Source organism: Anthonomus grandis, chromosome 22 (genome assembly GCF_022605725.1).
Source record: "Anthonomus grandis grandis chromosome 22, icAntGran1.3, whole genome shotgun sequence".
In the NCBI taxonomy this organism is placed as follows: Eukaryota; Metazoa; Arthropoda; class Insecta; order Coleoptera; family Curculionidae; genus Anthonomus; species Anthonomus grandis.
The window spans coordinates 32270788-32293693 of record NC_065567.1 but is presented as its reverse complement, the minus strand read 5'-3'; the positions used below and the strand labels follow the sequence as shown (position 1 = coordinate 32293693).

The 22906-nt window shown below is 31.8% G+C and overlaps 2 protein-coding genes across 2 annotated transcripts; one reads left to right on the top strand and one right to left on the bottom strand.

Moving 5' to 3' along the window:
• Window positions 1–4467: 4467 nt before the first annotated feature.
• Window positions 4468–7396, bottom strand: LOC126748976 (protoheme IX farnesyltransferase, mitochondrial). Its single transcript, XM_050458542.1, has 6 exons — window positions 7190–7396; window positions 6909–7104; window positions 5337–5532; window positions 5107–5282; window positions 4733–5047; window positions 4468–4677 (listed from the first exon to the last, which is right to left on the bottom strand). Exons 1-6 carry the CDS (start codon window positions 7274–7276, stop codon window positions 4487–4489), a joined length of 1161 nt encoding a protein of 386 aa, XP_050314499.1. The 5' UTR covers window positions 7277–7396; the 3' UTR covers window positions 4468–4486.
• Window positions 7397–7490: 94 nt separating this feature from the next.
• On the top strand, window positions 7491–13130 carry LOC126748975 (zinc finger protein OZF-like). The gene is made up of 6 exons (XM_050458541.1): window positions 7491–7734; window positions 8002–8473; window positions 8523–8810; window positions 10225–10557; window positions 10609–10773; window positions 12362–13130. Exons 1-6 carry the CDS (start codon window positions 7585–7587, stop codon window positions 12637–12639), a joined length of 1686 nt encoding a protein of 561 aa, XP_050314498.1. The 5' UTR covers window positions 7491–7584; the 3' UTR covers window positions 12640–13130.
• The last annotated feature ends 9776 nt before the right edge of the window (window positions 13131–22906 follow it).

Sequence of the window (22906 nt, the reverse complement as noted above, 5' to 3'; positions counted from 1 at the left end):
TACTGGAATCAATACTGAGAGAGACACAATATATTGAGATAAAAAGAGTCACTGTACAAGGTAAGTTATTGCCCTATTTATTACAGTTTAATTGTTCTCATAATATATGAGACAATAGAGAAAGGAGTCTTTACCCTAGAGAAAAAGTCTTCTGGTCCTGTGTGTATATTTTGAACTAAATATACCTGTATCAGGTATTTTAAACAATAAAGTACATAGCATATATTTTTCTCCCGATACTATATTGTATGATCATTATAATTTGTCAATATACATATATATGCAGTGCGTTTTTCGTTGTGCCACCTCTTGTTGTCAGCCATGCAATATATTATCAGAAAAAGCTGGTTTAAATAGAGCCCTTTATTTAAAAAAAAAACCTTTTTTTATTGTATATTTGAAAATGCGAGAGGAACACAGCAAATGCCTTGCATTTGTGTTGTACTTGTATTTAAACTGGATAGTTATAATTTATTTAGGTATAACATATGTATCCTCAGGTTTTTTAGTTAAATTTGTGTTACTTAACCACTATGTTATTAATAATCGGGTTTAGTGTTTATATCAAAACGAGTGACTGATACAAACTTTTCAATGTTAGAATGTATTTTTTTGAACGATAAAAAATTATAATACTCTTTTCCTGGGAAGCGACTTATCCTTCCTAATATTTTCAATTGAAAATCTTGTATCTTACTCTGGTCTTAAAAATTATCGATATGAATACATATACATTATTTTTTACTTTAGTGATGTAAAGAAACGGTTGTCGTGTTTTTCAGTAGTAAGAAATGTGGTAGTTTTTTTGCCCAGTGTTTGTCATTTAATAGAGTTAAAATTAGTGCAATGGGGTTTAAAAAAAACTATGTTTTTTTAGGTTTAAAATTTACAAACGGCTATCATTTTAATTACTTTTTTTCTAAATTTAGGCATTGTTTGTAACAAAATAAATATTACAAAACACTATTGGTTTATTTTTTTAAATCCTTTAATAACGCTTATTATAAAGATCTTGCAGTGGTAAAAGCAACTGAATTAGTAGGAAACTTGCAAAATTGGTGATGATGATAATAGCCAAACATTCTTTGTTTTCATAAAATACAAAGTATTTGTGGACAAAGCCTCCTACTAGACCTTCAAGTAGCCTTTTCTAGATCTAATTCTCAGAGTGAAGGTGAAAACAGAGCACTCATTGCCTCAGATACAGGTGGCGATTTTTTTGAGGAATTTGAAGAGCGAAAGAGGCGATCTAAGAACATCATGCTGTACAATGTGAGTCGACATCTGAGGATGCTAGAGAGAGAGTGGCGTTTGATACGAACAAAGTTAGAAGCTTGCTTCAGAACGTGGTGGACAGACCAGAGGATCAAATTATTAAAGTTTTTCGTGTTGGGAACAGGGGTACAGGAGTGAGACCTATCAAGGCTGTTCTTGCTAATGAACAAGTGGCATTGAAGATTTTGAGGAGCAGAGTGTATAGTGACACTGGTATTAAATTAGGTCCTGATCAGACTTTTTTCCAGAGAAAGCAGTTTAAGGAACTAAAGCTTACTCTTTCGAATCTCCTTAATAATGGAGAACAAAATCTGGGAATCAAGTAAATTAGAGGAGTTCCCAAGATCGTGCTGTTGAAAAATGTGAGGTCTCAAGATGGTAATAACAACTCAAAAAACGATTAAGCCTCTACTGCCAAAATGTTGGTGGTATGCGCACTAAAATTGAACAATTTCATCACGGAGTGCAGCTGTCTGACTATTCTGTCATAATCCTAGTTGAGACTTGGTTGAATGAGGATATCTCTGACGATAAAATCCTTGTGCCTGGATATACCATCTACCGCACTGACCGTAGCCTGGAATCAAGTACAAAGATTAGAGGTGGTGGGGTGCTTATAGCAGTTAGTAATAAATTTAGATCTAGAAAAATTGCTACTCCTTACATCTCAGTTGATCAAGTATATGTAGAAGTAAATATTTGCAAGAAGTCATTTGTTTTTGGTGGAGTGTATATTCCACCAAATGCTACACGCGATAAGTACGAGTTACATGGGATGTCAGTTCATGAAATCTGTGAAAGCTATCAACAATCATCGGTGCTGGTGTTCGGTGATTAAAACCTACCTGGGGCGGTTTGGTCAAATGATGTTGATGCGGGGTTTGTGTAGCTTGCAATGAACACTATCCAGCCCGAGTATTAGCTGAAATGTTTTCTTATCATAATATGTTTCAATGCAATAACGTACCAAATAACAGAAACGCTTAGATTTAGTATTTTCTGATTTGCATAATGTTAATATTTCAGCTGCTGTTGACTGCATTTTTAGTAATAGTTTGCACCACGTTTCTTATCATATTAATATTCAAACTGACTCATCTTCACTAAGTGAATATATTGGTAATGTGGAAAGGTCAGTGGTGGATGATAGTCGTTACTTTTGGAGGTTTGTCAATGACAAAAGAAAGAGCAATGCATTTCCAAATTCGATGTTTTTGGGCCAGGAAATGGCAGAGTCTAGGGAAGCAATTAATTTGTTTGCAAAGTTTTTTGCTACCGTTTACAACTCTACTTATCCCATTCCTGATTCTCTTGAATTTGGTTCCGAGAATATTATTGTTGGACGCTTCACTCTCTCGGAGGTATTTTCTAAGATCCAGAAATTACCTAACAAGTTTATCTGTGGGCCAGGTAATTTACCTAATGTCTTTTTAAAGAACTGTATTTATACAATTAGTAGGCCTCTCCAGATGATTTTTAATATGTTTTTACAGGACTCTACCTTCCCAGAAGCTTGGAAGCACAGTTTCATCATGCCGATATTTAAGGCTGGCAATAGGGGGAATATTGCCAATTATCGTGGAGTATGTATTCGAAACTCATTGGCCAAATTGTTTGATAGTTTGGTGCGGTCAGCTAACATGGCAATGCAAAGGAATCATTAGTGAAAAACAGTCAGGATTCTCTTCTGGGAAATCCACAACCAGCAGTTTGGTTCAATACGAGTGTGAGAGGGGGGTTCAGACTGATGCGGTCTATACGGACTTCTCCAAGGCCTTCGACAGGGTGAACTTTGGTCTCTTGCTGGCCAAGTTGGAAAGTGCTGGTTTTCATGACTCCCTCTTAAAGTGGCTAAAGAGTTTTCTGATAGGAAGAACTCAGAGTGTGAAGGTGCATGGCTGTACTTCTGCACCTACTAATGTAGTCTCAGGAGTTCCTCAGGGATTTCACTGTGCCCCTTTGCTCTTCAATCTATTTGTGAATGATATTGTTAATGTAATCAATCATAGTTCTGTAAGTATGTTTGCTGATGACCTGAAGCTCTACATGCAGATTAAGCAGGTGAATGATATAGCCAAACTTCAGGAAGACCTTGATACTTTGTGTGAGTGGTCAGTGATGAACGGATTGAGGCTCAATATTTCCAAGTGTTGCTACATATCATTTCATAGAAGTTCGAAGAGATTCAACTCTACATATAGTATCCTTGGTGAGTCCTTGCAGTATGTGAATGTAGTCAAGGATTTGGGCGTGTGGTTCGATGAGCATCTGAGATTTGTTCATCACATCTCTAAAATAACTTTAAAGGGACTAAGAGTGTTGGGTGCTGTAAACAGGTATAGTTCACATCTCTCTCTGTAAGCCTATAGACTCCTTTATGTCTCACTGGTTAGATCTAATCTTGAATTCTCTTCAGTAGTGTGGTCTCCTCTACATCAGAATTCAATAGATATGATTGAGAGATGGATTTTTACGGTGTGCTGCATTTAGAATGGGCATTAGCTTTGACGAGTACCATCGTGAGGACATGAGAGTAAGACTTAACCTGGATACATTGGCCAAAAGGCGTGTGAACGCTGATCTTTGTTTTGTCTTTAAGCTGGTTAATGGCATGATTAATGCTCCTGACCTTCTTTCTAAAGTGGGTCTCAATGTTCCAAATAGAACTCTACGCAATTTTGACGTTTATCATGTTCCTATGCACAGAACTGAATATGGCCGTCATTCTCCTGTCGATAGATCTCTGAGTGTCTTAAACGCTCATAACACTGAATACTTCATTTCAGAATAGGTGTCCTATTAAATGTTTTCGCTGTTTAGTTTAATGTTTGTCTTTGATTAGTAAAATGGCTATCCAGTGTTGCAAAGCTAAAAAAATATCTATTTTTAAAGCGTGACAATCGAAAATTTGGTGACTTCCACTAAAGTGCCAATATCTCGAAAACCATCGATTTTTTACGTCATTTTATGTTTTTATGGGTGCTTATGAGTTGCTCCATTACCCCTTGAAATCGTTGACCTTCCAGACACCTTGTATATTGAATTTATTCTCTAAATTTGAATTAATTAGGCAAATCAAGAAAGTCAATATTAATTAAAATGTTTTTTTTTAGGTTTACACCACAGGTATTATATCTTGATTAACAGATATTATGTTGCTTATGCGAGTAAAATGTTAAGAATTTGGAACAATTGCATTTTGTAAAAACATTTATTCTTCTAAAAACATAATAGGTTCTTTATGGTCACTATGATTTTCACTATTTTCGTCAGTTTCTCCAAATACAAACCATTTTTTCTTATTTATTAAAAAGAGAAACATCAGAAGAGGTAGATGAATTAAGGAGAAACGAAACAGCTTTCTCGAGGTCGCACTTGAGGAGTCCTTGTAAAATTTATAGGCTGAAAAATAAATAATTTTTTCATCCTTACATTTATTTTTGGCACTCAGTATTACCTAAATAAATAAAGTACAAATTAAGTGGGGTACTTTCCAGCACAAACCACCAGTTTGTGGCGTCTACCAGTGGTGCAGCCATACTAAAAACTTGTATAGCTACAGTATGTCTTAAGGCTACTCTCCTACATAAAGCTGGATCTGTAACTGCCATCATTCTGTATCCTGCTCTGGAATAATCAGGACGGAGGTTCCAAGAGAGGGCGTTAAAATGGGGAAATTGCCAACTGTAAAGAAGTGCGCCCATAAGAAACGCACCTAAGTCAAGGGAGCCAGCACAGGCTGCCCAGCCCATAAGTGGAGGGATAGCACCAACTAAAATTAAACCATCAAAATTATAACCCCTCCATTAATTCATTTATTTTTAGTTTTACCGAGTGATCCAACCCATGTGTTCAATATGCTAATACGTTTTAAAGGGGTATATACAGAGGTATAAAGCAACAAATTTGCCAAACCTAAGGCAGTAGTAACACCATTAACGCCATAGTACAAAATTCCCAATCCACTTAAGCTTGCTGTCGCAGCAAAAACCATTGAGTGTAAAGGCCTAAAAACAACATATTTTAAATAACTTTTATTACTATTCATTGTGTACAATTACGTTAATTTTCCACAAACTATAACCCTTTGTTTTGTTCTGGCCATTTGTGCATCAAAAGGAACTTCATGATACTGGTTCACAGCATTGGCAGCACTTGAAAGTAGACCAGTACCAACTGTACATAGTGCGAATGTGGTCCATTCAAATGGAGCTGGAGCCATTGCGTAACCAGCCATGGCTGTCACTATAACTAGAGCTAGAAGAATAAATAGATAAATAAAGATTAATTTGTTTATAAAATAGACCAAAGGACATTGAACATTGTTAATTAAGGTATTAACTGTAATAAAAAATTTACTGAAATAAGACAACATTAAAAAAATGTAAATAAAAAAACAAACCACAAATCTTGCTTTAATTTGCTTCAGATTTCAAATGTTAAGAGGAAAACTATTGTAAATTTTTTAATTATGTACAGGTAGTCTTTTAAAGATAAGTAAAATTACATTTATCAGGTGACTAAATTTGACTTACTTCTAGTTGAGTAGTTGTGTTTTGAAAGAGTTTCATTGGAAAAATCTTTATTATTATAAACAAAAAGAAAATGCAATCAAAATATACATACACACAAATGTTAACATATATGAAGCAAATGTATCCTTACAAGTTTCAGATGGCTGAATTCTAAATATAATCCTAACATATTTCTTTTGCAAAAATAAAAACTCTCTATGTCTAAAGAATTACCCCAAAATATCAAACTATACCTAATTCTGGATTGTACATATGCATGATCCCAACCTACATTTTTGACAATTATAATATCTAGATATACAGACAGCAATTTCTTCCACATACATCTTCTAATCGAGTCTTTTGTCTAATCTTTCACCCAAAAACAAAGCATTATCCGTTATTTGTACTTCAATGTTTTTGTAAGAAAAACCAAGAGCATGTTCTGCGTTATTGCCAAAAAAATACACATAGCGATACTGCATTTTGGACACATCTAAGGAGAGATGTTGACACATAAAAGACCTCAGTGTTTTTAATACCATTTAATGCTACTACTAGATGAGGTAAACATACAGCACTATTGAAACATCTGCTTTTTAGTCAAGTTTAATTTGTGATATAGGTGCAGGATATTAAAACGAAACTTTAAAATGTGTGGTTACTGGGGTGGTTTCCTAAGCTCTATCTAGACTGACTTGAGTATGTGCCACACAGATTTTTTGAAATATCTATAGACTGAGGAAAATAGATCTACTAACTTAGCAAGAAATGCATCTTTATGGTTCAATATTTTACACAGCAGTAATGATATTGACTTATTTAATGACCCTACAACTACATTTAAAAACACAATTACCCCCAATGATTATGACCTTATAACCATTAAATATTTCTTTCCACATAAACCCCTGATTCAATTTTCTTTTGCCTGTAGTATACTGTGCAGTTGTGCTTTATTTTTTAATCATTATAATTTTGTAGACTGTTAGTTTTTATTCACTGTTGACGGAAGCTACTTAAAGTATATGGTTAAATTTATCCGATTTGTATAATTACTTTTTGATCTGTTAACCATAAGTTAGTTTCCTCTTGGACCAAGTTAGATAAATAACTTACTTGTGAGCCTTATTTTTGAAAGTTTCAAGTAATGCTGAATAATGTTGGATTTGTTCGTTGCAGGTGTAGTACTCCATGCTGGTTCGGTCTTAGGTTTTTGCAATTGGTTTTCATTAATACTTGCATTGGAAAAAGCAGACTTTTTACTCGACTGATTTACGTAAAAACTAACTGGGACTAGAACTATGACCGGTTTCTAAAACATGGAAAGAAATATCTGCAAAAATATCCTGATCCTGTTTATGTAATTTTGTGAATCAAAATATGTCCTATCAACTAACCTTCTCCAAGAGCCTATTTTGAAAGATTTTGTAAGCACAAAAAGGATGTTTACTTAATCTTATATGTAGTTGCAATATCCTAGACATGATATTATGTTCTAACTATGTTTAGGGCTCCTATAAATTAACATTTTAAATGTTTTCAGCCAGATTATGTTATAAACATAATAAAAGGGTTACTTCACTCGATATAACCTCTCTTTTAGGTTGACAGTTTAGGTGTGGCTGCTGCTGATGTCAAACGTAACTTTAAGTTCACGTTTGACAGAAGCCATTAAAACGTCAAATTGTCAAGGTTAAAAGAACCTGTAATAATATGTAAATAGTAAATAATAAATAAATACTTAAAAAAGAATCTTTTCTATAGAAAGGAATAAATAATAAAGTTAAAAATCATGAATGAAGAGCAAAGTTTATCTTATAGTTCTTTTAGTAGCATTTGTCGGACTTGTTTGACCTACGATGAAGTTCTATTTTCCATAAAAGATGTTCAGTATGAAGAAATTTATTTAAAAGACATTGTGAATGATTGGACTTCCTTAAAGGTATTTAAATTTATTAGTTTCTTTTAATTGAGCCTTGGTCATACCAAAGAAAAAAAATAGACAATTTAAAACAAGCTCATTGAGTCAAGGATTGGGAAGTAGTTAACCGAGCATTCATCAACAGTGAATATATATGTTGTAGTCTTTAGGTATAATCCATCATAGATAGTATAAAACATAAATCTCTTTTTTTCATAAAATGATTATATTAACCTGTCTGACTATACTCAAAGAGAATTAAAGTAAGTCTTTTGCGAATCATTTTAGGTTTCATTAGAAGATAAACTTCCACAGCAAATGTGCAAACCCTGCGTTAAAATGATGTACCAAATATATAAATTTCTTTCAAAATGTAAAACTTCAGAAACATGTCTAAAGGATGTTTTAAAGAAACATATTGCAACAGAAGAGAGTGATGGAGAAACTAAGTTAGAAAATGTTGATGTAAAATCCAGCAATTTGATAATCAATGAAAATGATAATTATTTTGCTCATTCTGAGGTTGAAATAAAAGTTGATAATACTAGTGATGATAGTGATACTGATGGTCTTGCTGAACAAGTAAGTGATGAGGAGTTGGAAAATGGTGAAACCTCAGATAAGTTTGATGATGATGGGGATGATAGTAAGCAAACTACAAAGAAAAGAAGAGCTAGGAATAAAACTAAAATTATGCGAAAGTTGATATCCAAAGCAGATGGGTCAGCAAGCAGTAAAAGGACATATACAATCAAAAAAGGTCAGTAATGTTCAATTCTAAAAAATAGACAATAATTTTTTTTTCTCAGGACCATTTAAGTGCATTACATGTAGTTCAATCTTCCAAAGCTACGAAGAATTAAAGGTTCACAAGATAGAAACCAAACACAAAAAGTCCCTTAAATACACATGCAGTTACTGTGAGAAGAAATTTGATGCATTTTGTAAATATGAGGAGCATGTCCGAACTCACACTGGTGAGAAACCAAACAAATGTACAACCTGCGGGAAGTGTTTTAATTTCAAGACCGACTTAAAGAGGCACATGGTTATGCATATGGAAGTGAAACCTTACACTTGCCAGTTTTGTGAGAAAGGTGAATATGGGATTTTTAGTAGTATACAGTATATTTAGAAAAACGTTAAAAGTGGTTTAATGTCTCAGATTATTTTTTTTAAGTTTTACATTTTTTTCTAGACAGTTAATGTTTTTTCTTGTTTAGAATTAGACCAAAATGCATTTTTATTTCTAAAATAAAATTCCAAGTTTCTTATAAATAGAATATCTAAATGAAACTATTTTTGCAGTTCACTCCAAATAATGCACCTCCAGATTAACAATTAAATCAAAACAAAACTAACTTTGTCATACCCTTGTTTTAAAATTCTTACTCTAGCAGATGTTGAGGTAAAATCATTGGTAACTGGTCCCGATTCCATTAATCTTGAAATGTAACTTTGTTGTCCAATGATTCTGCTCTACATAACAAATATAATTAATTCATGTTTCCTAGATTTATTATTTTCAATATATATACAAACAACCTTCTGTCTTGCTTAAACTTGTATCAATATGCAGATGATACTTAGACAATGACACACATTCCTTCTATCCATCTGATCAGGCATCGGCAAAAGCGACTATTGAAGAAGATCGAAGGTGTTCACTCCACATAATTTGCACACTAATTTTTTGCAAGAATAAAGAGTATATTTAATCGATGATTAATATTTATTGATTTATTTATTAGCAAAACTATACAAACATGTTATAGTAATTACCTGTAAATAAAATAAGAATTCATGATGAGTATATCAAGTACATCATGAGTATACAGTTGTTCAGTTGAAAATCATTTACCTTTAATATGTATTACTTTAAGTATGTAGTTCTGAACAAAATTTAACTGTTTTAAAGAGTTTTGATATAGACTATTTGATACCGTATTATTGATTCGACAAGAGCTTTATATACCAATATTATAAGTGATTTAAGTGAATATATAGTTTATGAATTAATATTCTTACATTTTTTGTAACATGCAAAATATGGTGATTCCAATCCTTATTAACAATAATGCCAAGATATTTAGTGTAAGGAGCTTCTTTAAATATATCATTGAAATTTTCAATATGTATGTAATTAAATTAAATGAAGGCGATCGGCTTAATAATAGGATATTTGGTTTTTTGTACATTAAACGTCAACTGTCTAGCAAATCCTTTATTTTTGATATGCCCATTATTGTTTTCTCTCTCACAATGTCCCATATGTAGGTCCCATGTTTGTAGGTCTGTTAAAGAGTTTATATATGTGGTAAAAAGTGTTGGGCACAATACTGTTCCCTGTGCAACTCCTATTCTTAAATTAAGAAGGTCACTTTTTATACTGTTTTCTTTTATCTAGGTAGTTCTGAAAGACGTCTAACATAGAGCTCCTAACACCATGCCGAAACAGTATATATGTGTACATTTGCAAAATAAATACTAAATTATTATTACATGTTCTAGGCTTTGCAAGGCGACAATACCTCATAGACCACGAAAGAAAACACACTGGTCAACAACTCTTATTATGCCCCTTTTGTGGTAAAGGCTTTCATTCTTATTCAACACTGTCATATCACGAGAAGATGCATATAGGACCTAAAGGAAGCGTCCGTAACCCACTTCAAGAGGACAGACTGTATCAATGCAATATATGTGAGAAAACACTGCTCACAAAACATACGTTAAAGTCGCATATTTTATTACACGGACCGAAGAACTTCAACTGTGATATTTGTGGGAAAACTTATATAACCACAAACAGATTGCAAGATCATAAAAAAATAGCTCATCAAGGTATTTTTCTTTGATAAGTGATTTATTAGGTTAAATAAAATTTGTTTTTAGAAAATACTTATTCATGTCATATTTGCCAAAAAGAGTATAGGCAAAAGACCGGGCTTCAGGTACACATGAAATCACATTTTGGACAAAACAACTATATATGTGACGAATGCGGTAAGCACTTTTCGTGCAAGGGTAGCCTGTATCAGCATAAAAGAGTTCATTCAGGTAAGGCTTTTATTTAGTTGGAAAAAAGCACATAAAGCATATACCCTAATAACAGAAACATGCAAGAAACATCCTCTTTCGATAAATAGAGACATCCCAGAATAAGCGTATTTTCCCACAGATGTACCAGACATTTTTCTGACATCCTATTTTGATATTAGGAACATTATTTAATATTGGAAAAAAGACAAATATAAATATAAAAACCAAAACAAAAACTATTTAAATATTTACCTAGTTTGGATAGTCTAGTAGGACTATCTAGGATTTGAATTTGGATAGGCCCAGAAATATCCAAACTAGAGTCAATAACTTAATATTGAGGTCAATTTAAGCTTTATTTAAATCCTACTTTGTAGCATCTTCCTACAATTTTTTAGGCATTACTGAAACCTTTCTTAGCCAGCCTTCTATTTTAAGTTGAAGTCTCTGTTTCTTTTTCGAAATGCTTGATTTGGCATCTAAAATGTATATTTAAAATTAATCAGTAAATAATAAATCCCTCATTTCCAAACAAAAATTATAATGAATAATATGTCTTTTTTCTTATAATTTATAATTATTTCCATGAATAGATAATACAAATCTTTATAATGAAGTTTTCAAATTTCACTAGTTGATCTAACGTTTCAAGCAAGAATCCCATTTGGAACAATTGAAAAATGTCAAGGTTTTGTTTTTAAATGGGGTAACTTTTGCATTGAATTTCCATTAAGATTGTTATTATATCTCAAATTTTATAATATACACTAGCATTTATTTATCAACGTTGTACCTATCTAAAAAATAACAAATATATTACTGACATTGCAGTTTACAGTTACTGTATGATAAAACATGAATAAAGACTTAAAACAGAAAATACTTACTTATTTTCTATCCTTTTTTTCATATATATTTGATTGATTCTCTGTTCATATATATTATGGCACATCTTCCCTCACTGTGAGATTTATCTCTAAAAGTATGGTTACCAATGGTCTATTGTGTATAATCTTATTAATATGATGATATATTATCTTACTAATTAGATGGCCTACCCAGCTGGCTTCTTGTATGTATTCTGTCAAAGCCTATTGGCACTTTATTCAATCTGTTTTTAAAGTCGGAAGTATTTCCTTTTTTTTGGAAGAATTCGTATATTACGCCGATATTTAAGTCTGGTAATACTAGTGATGTCAGTAATTATCGGGGAATTTGTATACAGTCAACCTTGTCTTTAAGATGCACTTGTATTTATTTTATGTTTATTTCCATTATAAAACCTTTTTTTTTTAATTAATCTTGTTTTAAGTAATTTTTTGAGTAAAATCGAATTTTTTACTTACATTTTTGAAGAATTGTTGAATGTAGTGAAATGTAATTATTTTTGAAAAATATATCGAATTTTTATGAAGTAAATATTATATAATGAATATTTTTCAAAAGATATAGAAATGTTTCTGAAACATCATTTAGAAATCATACTAGTAATGACTCTAAAAAATATCGCTGGAATGTGCCATTCAATGTCTCCTATGGTGTTATCTGGGTAATGCAATAAAATGTCCACAATAAATAAATAAATAAATTCTCACTGGTTTTTCAGGCGATACTAAATATCAATGTAAGGAATGCTTTCACATATGCCTCAACAAACGTCACCTAGAAAACCACCAGCGGATTCACACTGGCGAGAAACCGTTTGCTTGCAGTTATTGCGGCAAACAATTCGCCCAAAAGGCGAACATGCAGGCACATACTAAAATTCACACGCATGAACGAAATCATGTTTGTAAGGTGTGTGATAAGGCGTTTTATGACAGTAGAGGCCTGAAAAAACATATGGGGATTCATGAGAAAGATGACAGAAATGGGGTTGATTAGGGTCATAAATATTAAGTAAATTAATGTATAGGAATGCATGTATTTATTCATTTGTGGTTCTGTATTAGGTGTTATATATTTAATAGAAAGGTATTGTAATTCGTGGAGAAGTATGGGAGCTTGAAGGTCAGTTAAATAATGTTCTTGGCTGTTTACTGCTTAAAGTATGATTTTTTTTTGTAAAATTATGTAGTATAAAGATTTAGGTTAATAATAAATAATTATATTGACGACTTAAACGTGCAATTTTAATTTATTCATTATCTCCCATACTTCTGCATCTACCCTGTACATAAGCGGATGTGAAAATGTAAATATCTTAGATTATTTATTTTATTTTTAAAGAATTTAGCACGGAATATAAGATGAAAAAATAATAATTTAGTCTGTCTTTTTCGTGTATAACTTTAAAACAAGGAGATTTTTTGTTACTTTTTAGCTGTTTTCAGTATTTTACTATGTATTGTATTTTATTTTTTAATTTTACATAAAAGCGGATGTGATAATATATATAATATGTCATTTTTATTAAGTCGTACACCCATAAGAATATTATGATTCTGTATGGAGTATTAGAAATTTGGAGGGTTGTGTGGAAAGTGTAAGTAAAGATTGGTGCTGAACACGCCTATATTTTATATATATTGGTCTAGATTTATTTGGTAAAAAAATGTAACAGGAACATCAAGGACACTTGTTAAGTAATGCATTCTCTATTTAGTTTGGCGTTATTACTATGCACCAAATATTTCATCCTAATTATTTCAAAGAAATCCGATTATGGAAGCAAACACTGTTTTCTATGTAATTATTTATTTAAAAGTAAGAGAGTCGGAACCTATTTTATAAAAAAATTGCTTTTACATCACAGGCAAAATGTCTTTAATAATAATATTATCATATATAAAACAAACATAGACTAGGTAAGAAAACACCATATTATTAATGCACAAACATTTTAATATAAACTTAAAAATCGTACAACAATATGAAAAATTATAGACTATAAATTTACACATATCTTACTTATTTTTATAACGGGATGGGAAATCCGTTCTCACTATATATAAATATGGTAATGAATATAATATTAAGGGATAACTACTGCTTAGTCACAAGTATATGAATATATTTATTTTTTAATTTATTTAGAGATGTTAACGAACTAACACAGATATTTAGTGACGAACATACAGATAGTATATAAATATAGGCCTGGATGGGATTGTTGACATGTTCTTTACGTCTTTTGCATCGATTTCTTTTTTTTAAGCACCATGTTTTTATTTGTTCAACTTTTCTTCTTTTGTATAACATTCTTATGAACAGTATAGTAAATTAAGTAGTAACATATATTTCTGCTTCAGTTGTTCAGTTTAAAATAAATTATTGCAAAAGATGTTTGACATCCAAGAACTAAATTGGCTTACTAAAAATATACTGTTCAAATACTTTTGTTTGAGTCGTATAATCTACAGCTTCTCATAGTTTAATTATGAAAATTTTTTATCTCTATTGCACAATTTTCTACGAGTTCTATTCTACTTCTACAATAGTATAAAAAGAACCATCACATTCCATCGGGCGTCGTTTCGTTTATAGAGTATGAATTTCAAGTATACTTTTTTCAGTTTTTTACTTAACTGTAATGGAAAGAAAAAAGACAACTTGTTATGCTAACTCTCTTTTCACTTTAGTCATACAAGAAAGATCTCGGCGGTAAAAATGTTCTATATAAAAATTTACTCTTTATCTACGTACACGATTATAAAGATACACCGATATACAAATAACTACGATTTAAATAAGATACATTATATCTATGTACAAAATTGAATAGAATGCAAATTACACGAAGCAAGTATATAAAATAATATATTTGACTACGTTTTATTACGAATAAAACTCATGTCCTATTTTTATTAACAAAATATTTTTAACATTTCTTTTTTTATAGACTTTTCTGGTTTACTAACTTAAATATACCTAAGCAAGTATAAATGGATTTATAGTTATATACTAATTTTCCTAATTTACTAAAAATGTCCATTGCTGCTACATAAATCATATTTTATTAAAAGAAAATGTTAAAAACATGTGTAGTTTAAAAAAATATATATATGCTATATCAAACCTTCATATCTTGTAAACTATGTCCGTTTAATAGCCGTATTCCCTGTATAATCAGGTATTTTGGGGCAATCCAGTTAATTAAAAATAAAAATAGCACCCAATATATTTTAATTTGAACTAATTACGGCTCACTTTGAAAAAAGTGCAAAAAAAGCATATTATGCATATGAATTTCACCTCTGAGCATTTCTTTTTAATATTAAGCCTACCTATAGCAAAACACTTAATATCAATTAGAAATTTGATTTAAGTATATTCAAGGGATACTAAAACTTTGTACCATAGACTATCTTTCATATTTCCAGTTTTGTCTATTGAAATTTTTACTAATAGAGATAAATATTAATAATTTGCACTGCTTAGCATACATTTTGGTGAAAATAATGTTTTACATAAAAAACACTTCTTGTGTCTAGTAGAATTGGCAAAATAGAGTGAGTTGAGGTCCATGTTTTGATCCTGTAGCTTGAGAGCAGGATAGATTCCAGCATTTTTCTTACCTAGTGTTGTCATGTATATTGACTATAATTCCACTTAATTTCCTAATGGGATTATTTGATAAAGGGTTGTAAGGCATAATACATGCATTTAATGTATTTCCTGGATTGTGTAAAAAATATGTGTGCTCCCTTTATATTTCATAAGCATTATTTATTAGACTCAAATGCCATCTAGGACAATCAAAAATCAAATAAATTGGTAGTGAGACTTTAAAGGTCAACGTTGTCTTTTGCTTAATTCAATCCTTAGCACCATTTAAAAGAAAAGGACAAGCTCTTCCTTTTTGCATCTTATTACTTAAGCAGTTAAGTAATTGTAGCTAAAACTCGTATATTAGAATTAACTAGTAGTTTTTTTTATATAGAATAATATAGATATATAGATTTATTTATATAGTATCAACAGTGTTGGCATTTTAAGGTTATACCTATAAGAAGTTATTATCTTTAGATATGCATATTTATTAGCCTATTTAATTAGTTTAAATTTGTACATGAAGGTAAAAATTAATAAGACCAGCATCTCTACGTTTGCTGTTAATTATCCTATTAACAAATTGGGTTTTAATAACGAATCTGATGAGATTTTTTTAACAAATGGTCCTACATAGAACCCGAATAGTAATAGAGCGAAACTGGAAATATTTCACAAAAAATAACCGATTTTTCATATAATTCGTTGGATGTGAAAATTGCTGCGGATCCAGCAGTATACCACGATTTATTGCCTATTTAAACCACCATATAAGTTTAATAAAGCAAAACATGCCTTAATTATCTAATGCTTTTTTATGGAGAATACTGAATGAGTTATTGCAGTTTTAATTGTTTTTAACTTAAAGGACAATTGGAGAATTTAATAACCATATTACCTAATATTTTGTTTATTAAGGCCTAAATTGCGTCCTATTTGAAGATTGTTCATTTTTTCTAATTGATGTATTGGGACTAGGTATTAATCAGGTTATACAGAAACCCAGATTCAAGGGAAACCATTAAAAACTTAAAAAACTATTTAATTTTTTCTGAGGTTATTTAAGGTCGTAGAGCAAAATAAATGACACTTTATCTACTTGTTTTCCCCATACATGATCATAATTTAAAATGATTGAAAGTTTCTGCTTTTCGGGACTATTATCAATTTTTTTATGGGAACTATATTGCATTATAATAGATTTAAATAGGTCTTTTCTTTGTTAACAATTCAAGTTACAATTGCTTATTTTTAGGGAAAACACATTAATATCTCATCTCTTGATTTCTTAAGGAGGTGTTGGGAAAGTACTCGAAATATTTGTGAAATTTGTAAGTGTGGTACATTGTTATAAAGACACTAGATTAAATGAACTGTTTAAACTGGTATCATATAAGCATATTTGACTTTCTTATAGTAAATACCATACTATATTATAAATACAGGTATAAAATACAATTTAATTAAATTTTTAATTGTTTTATGACACCACCTTTTTTTTCAACTCCCAAGACTAATATCTCCATTTTTTAAAGTTTTTGGTGAAATAGGTGTCCAATCAATTTAGGCAAAGAAGCTATGTTCCAAATTCACAACTGTAACTCTCTTATATGCGCACTTCGACCCTAGGAATCCCAATTTTAGTTTTAATTTGAATGCCGTATATCAAGAAAAAAAACCTTAGATTCCGAAAAAAGATTTGTAAATAGATGTTTGTGTGATTTGTGATACATTCTACGTTGGAGAATTTAAAATCACGCCCGACCCAAGCAGTAGCCTGTTGGTTTCTCATTAAAATTTATAAATATATGTGCCAATTCAATGTTGTCTAGTAGTTACAAATTGCATAGTTGTCACATAACTAAGATTGTCTGCCAAGAACCTATACCGATATTTATATGAAAGGATAGCAATTTCTAGTGTGTATGTGTTCCTAGATTTTGCATGACAAAAGGGCACGTTTTGGTAAGATCAAGATCAATTGTAAGAGATAGTGGCTAACATTTCCCCAGAAACAGGTTCTATATGTAAGGCAAAATATACTGATCTACCTGTGGACAAAGTTCCTTGGTTAAAACCCATACTGCAAAAAACCAGAAGCAATCCTCTTGGCAAGATTTTGCATGTGTTCTTCAAACCCTAGTTCCTCATCTATAATTAAGCCAAGAAACTTGATGCTGTTTTCCTCTATAGTTAAATATCCTATCGGTAAGTCCCTTGAATCACAAAACCTTTGTTTCATTTGATTTCAATAATAGGAAATTGGTGTCAAACCTGCAAAAACTTGGTTGGTCAGTAGGCACAGAAAAGTGAAGAAAAACTGTGCCACAAAATGCACGTGTCGTCGGCAAACAACGTAAACTTCCCCTGTATATCAAGATTTGCTAGATGAAAAAAGGAATTGGAAAACAGATCCTTATAGGACACCCCACTCGACTGCACCTCTAAACAGAAGCTGAGACTTTCAAGACTGAGCTATGTCTCTGAAGATAGAGGTAAAGTTTCCGTAGCAGAACTTTATGACTGACACAATTAAATGCTTTTGATAACTCGGAAAACACTGCCGCAGAAATTCCACCTTTATCTGTCCATAGAACTCATAAAGAAAGTTGTATATGGATGGCATCATGGGTACCTATCTCCTCGCGAAATCCAAACTCGGATATACTGAGAATATTGGGTGTTTGCAGAAAAGTCATACTTCTCTGTTTTACAAGCTTCTCTATCAATTTGGATATAGTATAGTAGTGGAGAATAAAGAAATAGGTCGAAAGTTTGCAAGGTCTTAAGGGTCTCCACCGTTAAAAATGCCAGGCAATCTGGAAATATTCAAGATGTTTTAATTGATTCAACTACTGCACACAAAGCTGAAACAGGTTAAGGATAATATCAGCAGAAATCCCATCATTTGCAGAAGAATATTTGTTTTTCAAAGAGTACAGAGCTGTTTTCAATTTATTTATGTTATAGTTGGTCTAATAACTGGTTAATAAATGCCCTTAAAACCTAGGTATATAGTTAACAATTTTTAGCTCTCCTTTTGTTTCTTTGAAGAATTATTTATGCGATCTTAATAATAAGATCCTAATTAAACGACGATATAAAGAGGGGTACGAATTATAATATTGATGAAATCTTGGACAATCCATGTCTTTTTTAATCATATAGACAGACCGCAGATTTTTCGATGAAGTCATGATTGCTCCTTTCTAAACCATGAGCGTTTTGAACTAGTCTAGCAATTAAAAAGACAATATAAAATTAGTGCTCCAGTGTGTCATTAAAGTGTGATAGGGGATCAGGCCTATTAGGTCGATTATTTAAATCAATCGAGGCACTTAGATCCCGAGAAAGCCTAAAGTTACTATTATCATCCATAATATTAACCCTTAACTGGTATGGTGGGTCAATTTTGACCCCATTCAAAATAAAAAATTTTATTAAGGAAAAACTATTGCAAGTGACAACACTGCCTTCCATGTATTCCTCGGCTGTACTGAGTAGCAGTCGCGTTTGAGTTTTCCTTTAGCTAAGGTCTGTGAATTAAATGGGTCAAAATTGACCCAGCCATACGTTAAACGTAATTTTTTGGGTTTTCTAATTTTTTAATGTAATGGCTTCTTTAAAGGATAAAAAAGCACCACTAACAGAGTACGAGTTAGAACAGCTTGCTAACACTTTTTTTGATAATGACAGCGACATTTCTGATGCCGAGACTATCGTTAGTGAACATATTTCTGCAAGCGATAGTGATTCTGAACCGGGTGTTGGTAATTTGCCAGATGAAATAAATTTGGATATTGAACCAGATATTTTGGAAGATAGTAGTGATGATGAGAGTGAAATTGGCGTAAGAAGCTACTATTATGGGAAAAATAGAAAAAAATGGTCAACAACAGCTCCTGCCACAAGCTGTGCTCGTGCAAGAAATATTGTTTCGCATCTACCAGGACTTTCTGGACCAGCACGAGTTAACAAACCAAATTCAGCCACAGAAGCTTTTAAGCTGTTAGTTGACGATACAGTAATTGAGCAAATTATCGAGAAGACCAATGAAAAAATAACGAGCTTGCAAGCTAGTTATGGGCACAATGCCTTATCCTGCCAATTTTTAAATCATGTTGACGAAACCGAAATGTTGGCATTTTTTGGTCTCCTTTTCTTGGCAGGCGTATTCAAGTCGAACCACGAAGATATTAATTCCCTTTTCGCAACTGATGGCACGGGTCGTGATATATTTCGTTCCGTAATGACTGCAAAAAGATTTTCTCCTCACAGCTTTGAGATTTGATGATCCAGACACCAGAAGTCAGCGCATTGAAGCCGGAGACAAGCTTGCCCATATTTCCGATATATTTTATCGCTTCGTGAATAATTGTCATACAAACTATTCATGTGGGGAATATGTAACTGTGGATGAAATGTTCATTGGTTTTCGCGGTAATTGTAGATTTTGAATGTTTATCAAAAGTAAGCCGGAAAAATAAGGAATCAAAATGTTGTGTCTCTGTGATGCTCGGACGCATTATTTAGTAAACGCCTTTTTTTATACCGGAAAAGACACTCAAATGCAGAATCCTAAGAAGCTAGCCATACCCACCCTCAATGTTTTTTCTTTAGTTGATCTGATAAAAAATTCTAACCGAAATGTTCCTGGGGATAACTGGTTTTCTTCTTTAGAGCATGTCGAAGAGCTACACCGCTGTAAACTTACCTATGTCGGTACTATCTGAAAAAACAAAAGGGACCTACCAAAGGAATATTTGCCAAATAAGCAGCGACCGGTTTATTCTTAGATTTTCGGATTTACCGGAGACGTGACTTTGCTTATCTTATGTTCCAGTAAAAAATCGAGCAGTTTGTCTTATATCAAGTTTTCACCATAATGATAGAATTTTGGACAGAGAAAATAAACTTCCAGACATGATAAATTTTTACAATATTACCAAAGTGGGGGTAGATGTATTAGATCAGACGTGTGCAAATTATAAAGTTGGTAGATGCACTAGAAGATGGCCGCAAGCAATTTGGTTTTGAATGATGGATATTAGCGCTGCAAATGGAAGTATTTTATATAATAATGCTCATCCAGAGGCTGAAATGACACACCAAACGTTTCTAGTTACCTTAGGAAGAGATCTAATACATAACCAATTAATTCGTCGATCTCAAATGGAAAATATTCCCAGGGAATTAAAAGTGCTTATTCATCGAATTGGTCAGATTGGTCAGAGATAGGTCCAGGCAGAAATGAACATGGGGAAAGACCACCTAAGCGTGCAAGGTGTTCTATTTGTCCACGCAATGATAATAAACAATCACTTATATGTGATAACTGCCATAAATACGTTTGTAAAAATCATTGCGTAAAAAGAATTCGTTGCAATAATTGCCAATAATAGAAGGTTCAAACATGTTTGTTTGTTTTTTTATAAACCTTTTTAGGATTTTATTTTTAAGTGTTTTGAACGTTTTCACGTTTATTTAAGAACATCTTCTTAATTTTTCACCTAAATTTTGTGTTTTTTAGTTTATTTTCGAGTCATTTTTAAAAAACCTTATATTTTTTAGTCTAGCTTTATTTTAAGTGTAATTTTTTTGGTTTATATGGCCTCAGAGTTATTAATATATTATTAGTTTTAGTTTAAAAAAAATCGAAAGGTCTAATTTGACCGCACCATATTTGGAACGTCATTTTTTTCCGCCATACCAGTTAAGGGTTAATTTGTTTTTTAAGTTCTAAAATTTTACAGTGCAGTTTATCATGTGTCTAGATTTAAAAAAAGTTGATGATGGTCGCTACAAAAAGAAACGCCGTATCATTCATTTTAAATCAGCAATGAAAATATGCCATTTATTTTGCTCTACATTTTTTGGTTCAGTTCGAATTTCTTCGGAAGTACTAGGATTTTTCAAATAATTACCTTCGATTTTGAAACACCCTGCACAATTTTTTCGACTTACCATTAAAACTTACCTTCTATATTTTAAAGATTAACTGATTTTAATTTAATTGATTCATTTCTATAGAGAGTTACAACGGTATCTGGGTGTTTCTCTGATTCAGTGTTAGGGCTACTATTATTTTTGCTTTATGTAAATGACTTAGGTTTATTGAGACTGCAGGTCAAAGTGGTTCAGTTTGCTGATGATGCTACCATATTGTGGAGTCATCAATGGAGCTCAGGTTTTCGAGGTATTTAAGCTTTTATCAGAGTGATGTGCTTCGAACAGGCTTGTGTTTAATGTGAGTAAGACCTTGATTATGGGATTTAAGTGTGACGTCCAATGCATGATGTTTAGTGGAGAGTCCCCCTTGCAAAACAAAGAAAATTGTACCATTGATGGTCGCGTTCGATTCGATGGTCAAATCCTAAGTCTTGCATTAAAGTAATCTTCTGGAAGTTTTGCAGTAAGAGTGGCAAGACATAAGCTGATAGGAGTGGTTCAGTGTACTTTAAGTGTGCTGGGTTAATAGATTCTTGTAAACTCCTCTCCATATCTCGAAAATATATTTTTATCTTCGAAATAGCAGCTCTTCTTCATAAGTGTATTAAACCTTCCTCTAACACTGGTCATGATTTTCCTCTATCAATTCTTTACGTATTAGACAAACATTAGATGTGCAAAAGCACGACTACTTTTATTAACTAAGGCATTTAATAGCTTTGATCAATTTTTCAATTATTGTGCTTTCATATTTTGTAATACCTTTTGTTTCGTTCTCTTATTGTTTAATTTACTTCCTCTTACTTTTGTTTTTGGCAGCAGTTTTAATTATTTATAAGTTTTGTTATTTTTTATATGTTTAAAAAAAATTACAGTTAAACATATTTAATGGTTCTTCTGTGAATTTTATTTTTTTTAGCTTTTAGAATGCTTGTACACAAGATTGTGTCTTTAAGCACATTTTCATTTTTTTCTCTTTCTGAATTTGTTCATTTTACTCTTGCGCAATCAAAGGTCAATTTCGAAATTTCTTTCACATGTTTTTTTCTCCCTCCACTAGTGTGACATTTTACAAAACGAATAAATAATTTAATTGTCTTGTGTCGATGAACTTTAAACCCGTTTCGTTTTCAATTATTTATGAGCCGAATGCAAAATTTATATGCGTGACGTCACGAGGGTATTATGATTTTGGAACTTCTCCAAAATGACAAATAAAAAATGCTGTTTTTTATTCATATAAAATTTACCATAAAAATGTTTGTTTCATATATTAGTTGTCGTGCCTCAGAATTAATTATTAATAATTAAGATAATTATTGTTTTGCGGTAAGAAAAAAAAAAGAATTTCCCCATGCGGTCGTATTTTACGCTACTTTTAGTTTAAAGCAGCACATTAATTTAACGCCTTATAATTTTTATTTTGGCATGAATGTTCAAGGTGACATGACCTCACATAGAATGCATTTTATTGCCTTAAATCGATATGTAGCATTATACTTTAAATTCTATTTATATACGCTATTGAATATATTCAAAAAAAAGAGTGTTCTTCTTGTTTTTAGTGTAGTTTAGTTGCAAGTGGAATTTTCAAAATGAAAACTGCAATATGTCAACATTAGAAATTTACAACATTTGATTAGTAAAATGTACTATTATAATATATCAGGTACTCAAGACGAAACAAATGCAAAAAAATAAAAGAAAAATG

Excerpts from the sequence above, each read along its gene's own strand:
- LOC126748976 (XM_050458542.1), bottom strand. The coding sequence starts at position 7,276 with ATGTCTAGGATATTGCAACTACATATAAGATTAAGTAAACATCCTTTT. Across the intron at positions 7,105-7,189 it reads AAAATAGGCTCTTGGAGAAG|AAACCGGTCATAGTTCTAGT; the intron begins GTTAGTTGATAG and ends TCCATGTTTTAG. Across the intron at positions 4,678-4,732 it reads TTTGTACTTTATTTATTTAG|CCTATAAATTTTACAAGGAC; the intron begins GTAATACTGAGT and ends TTTATTTTTCAG.
- LOC126748975 (XM_050458541.1), top strand. The coding sequence starts at position 7,585 with ATGAATGAAGAGCAAAGTTTATCTTATAGTTCTTTTAGTAGCATTTGT. Across the intron at positions 8,474-8,522 it reads GACATATACAATCAAAAAAG|GACCATTTAAGTGCATTACA; the intron begins GTCAGTAATGTT and ends TTTTTTTCTCAG. Across the intron at positions 10,558-10,608 it reads TAAAAAAATAGCTCATCAAG|AAAATACTTATTCATGTCAT; the intron begins GTATTTTTCTTT and ends ATTTGTTTTTAG.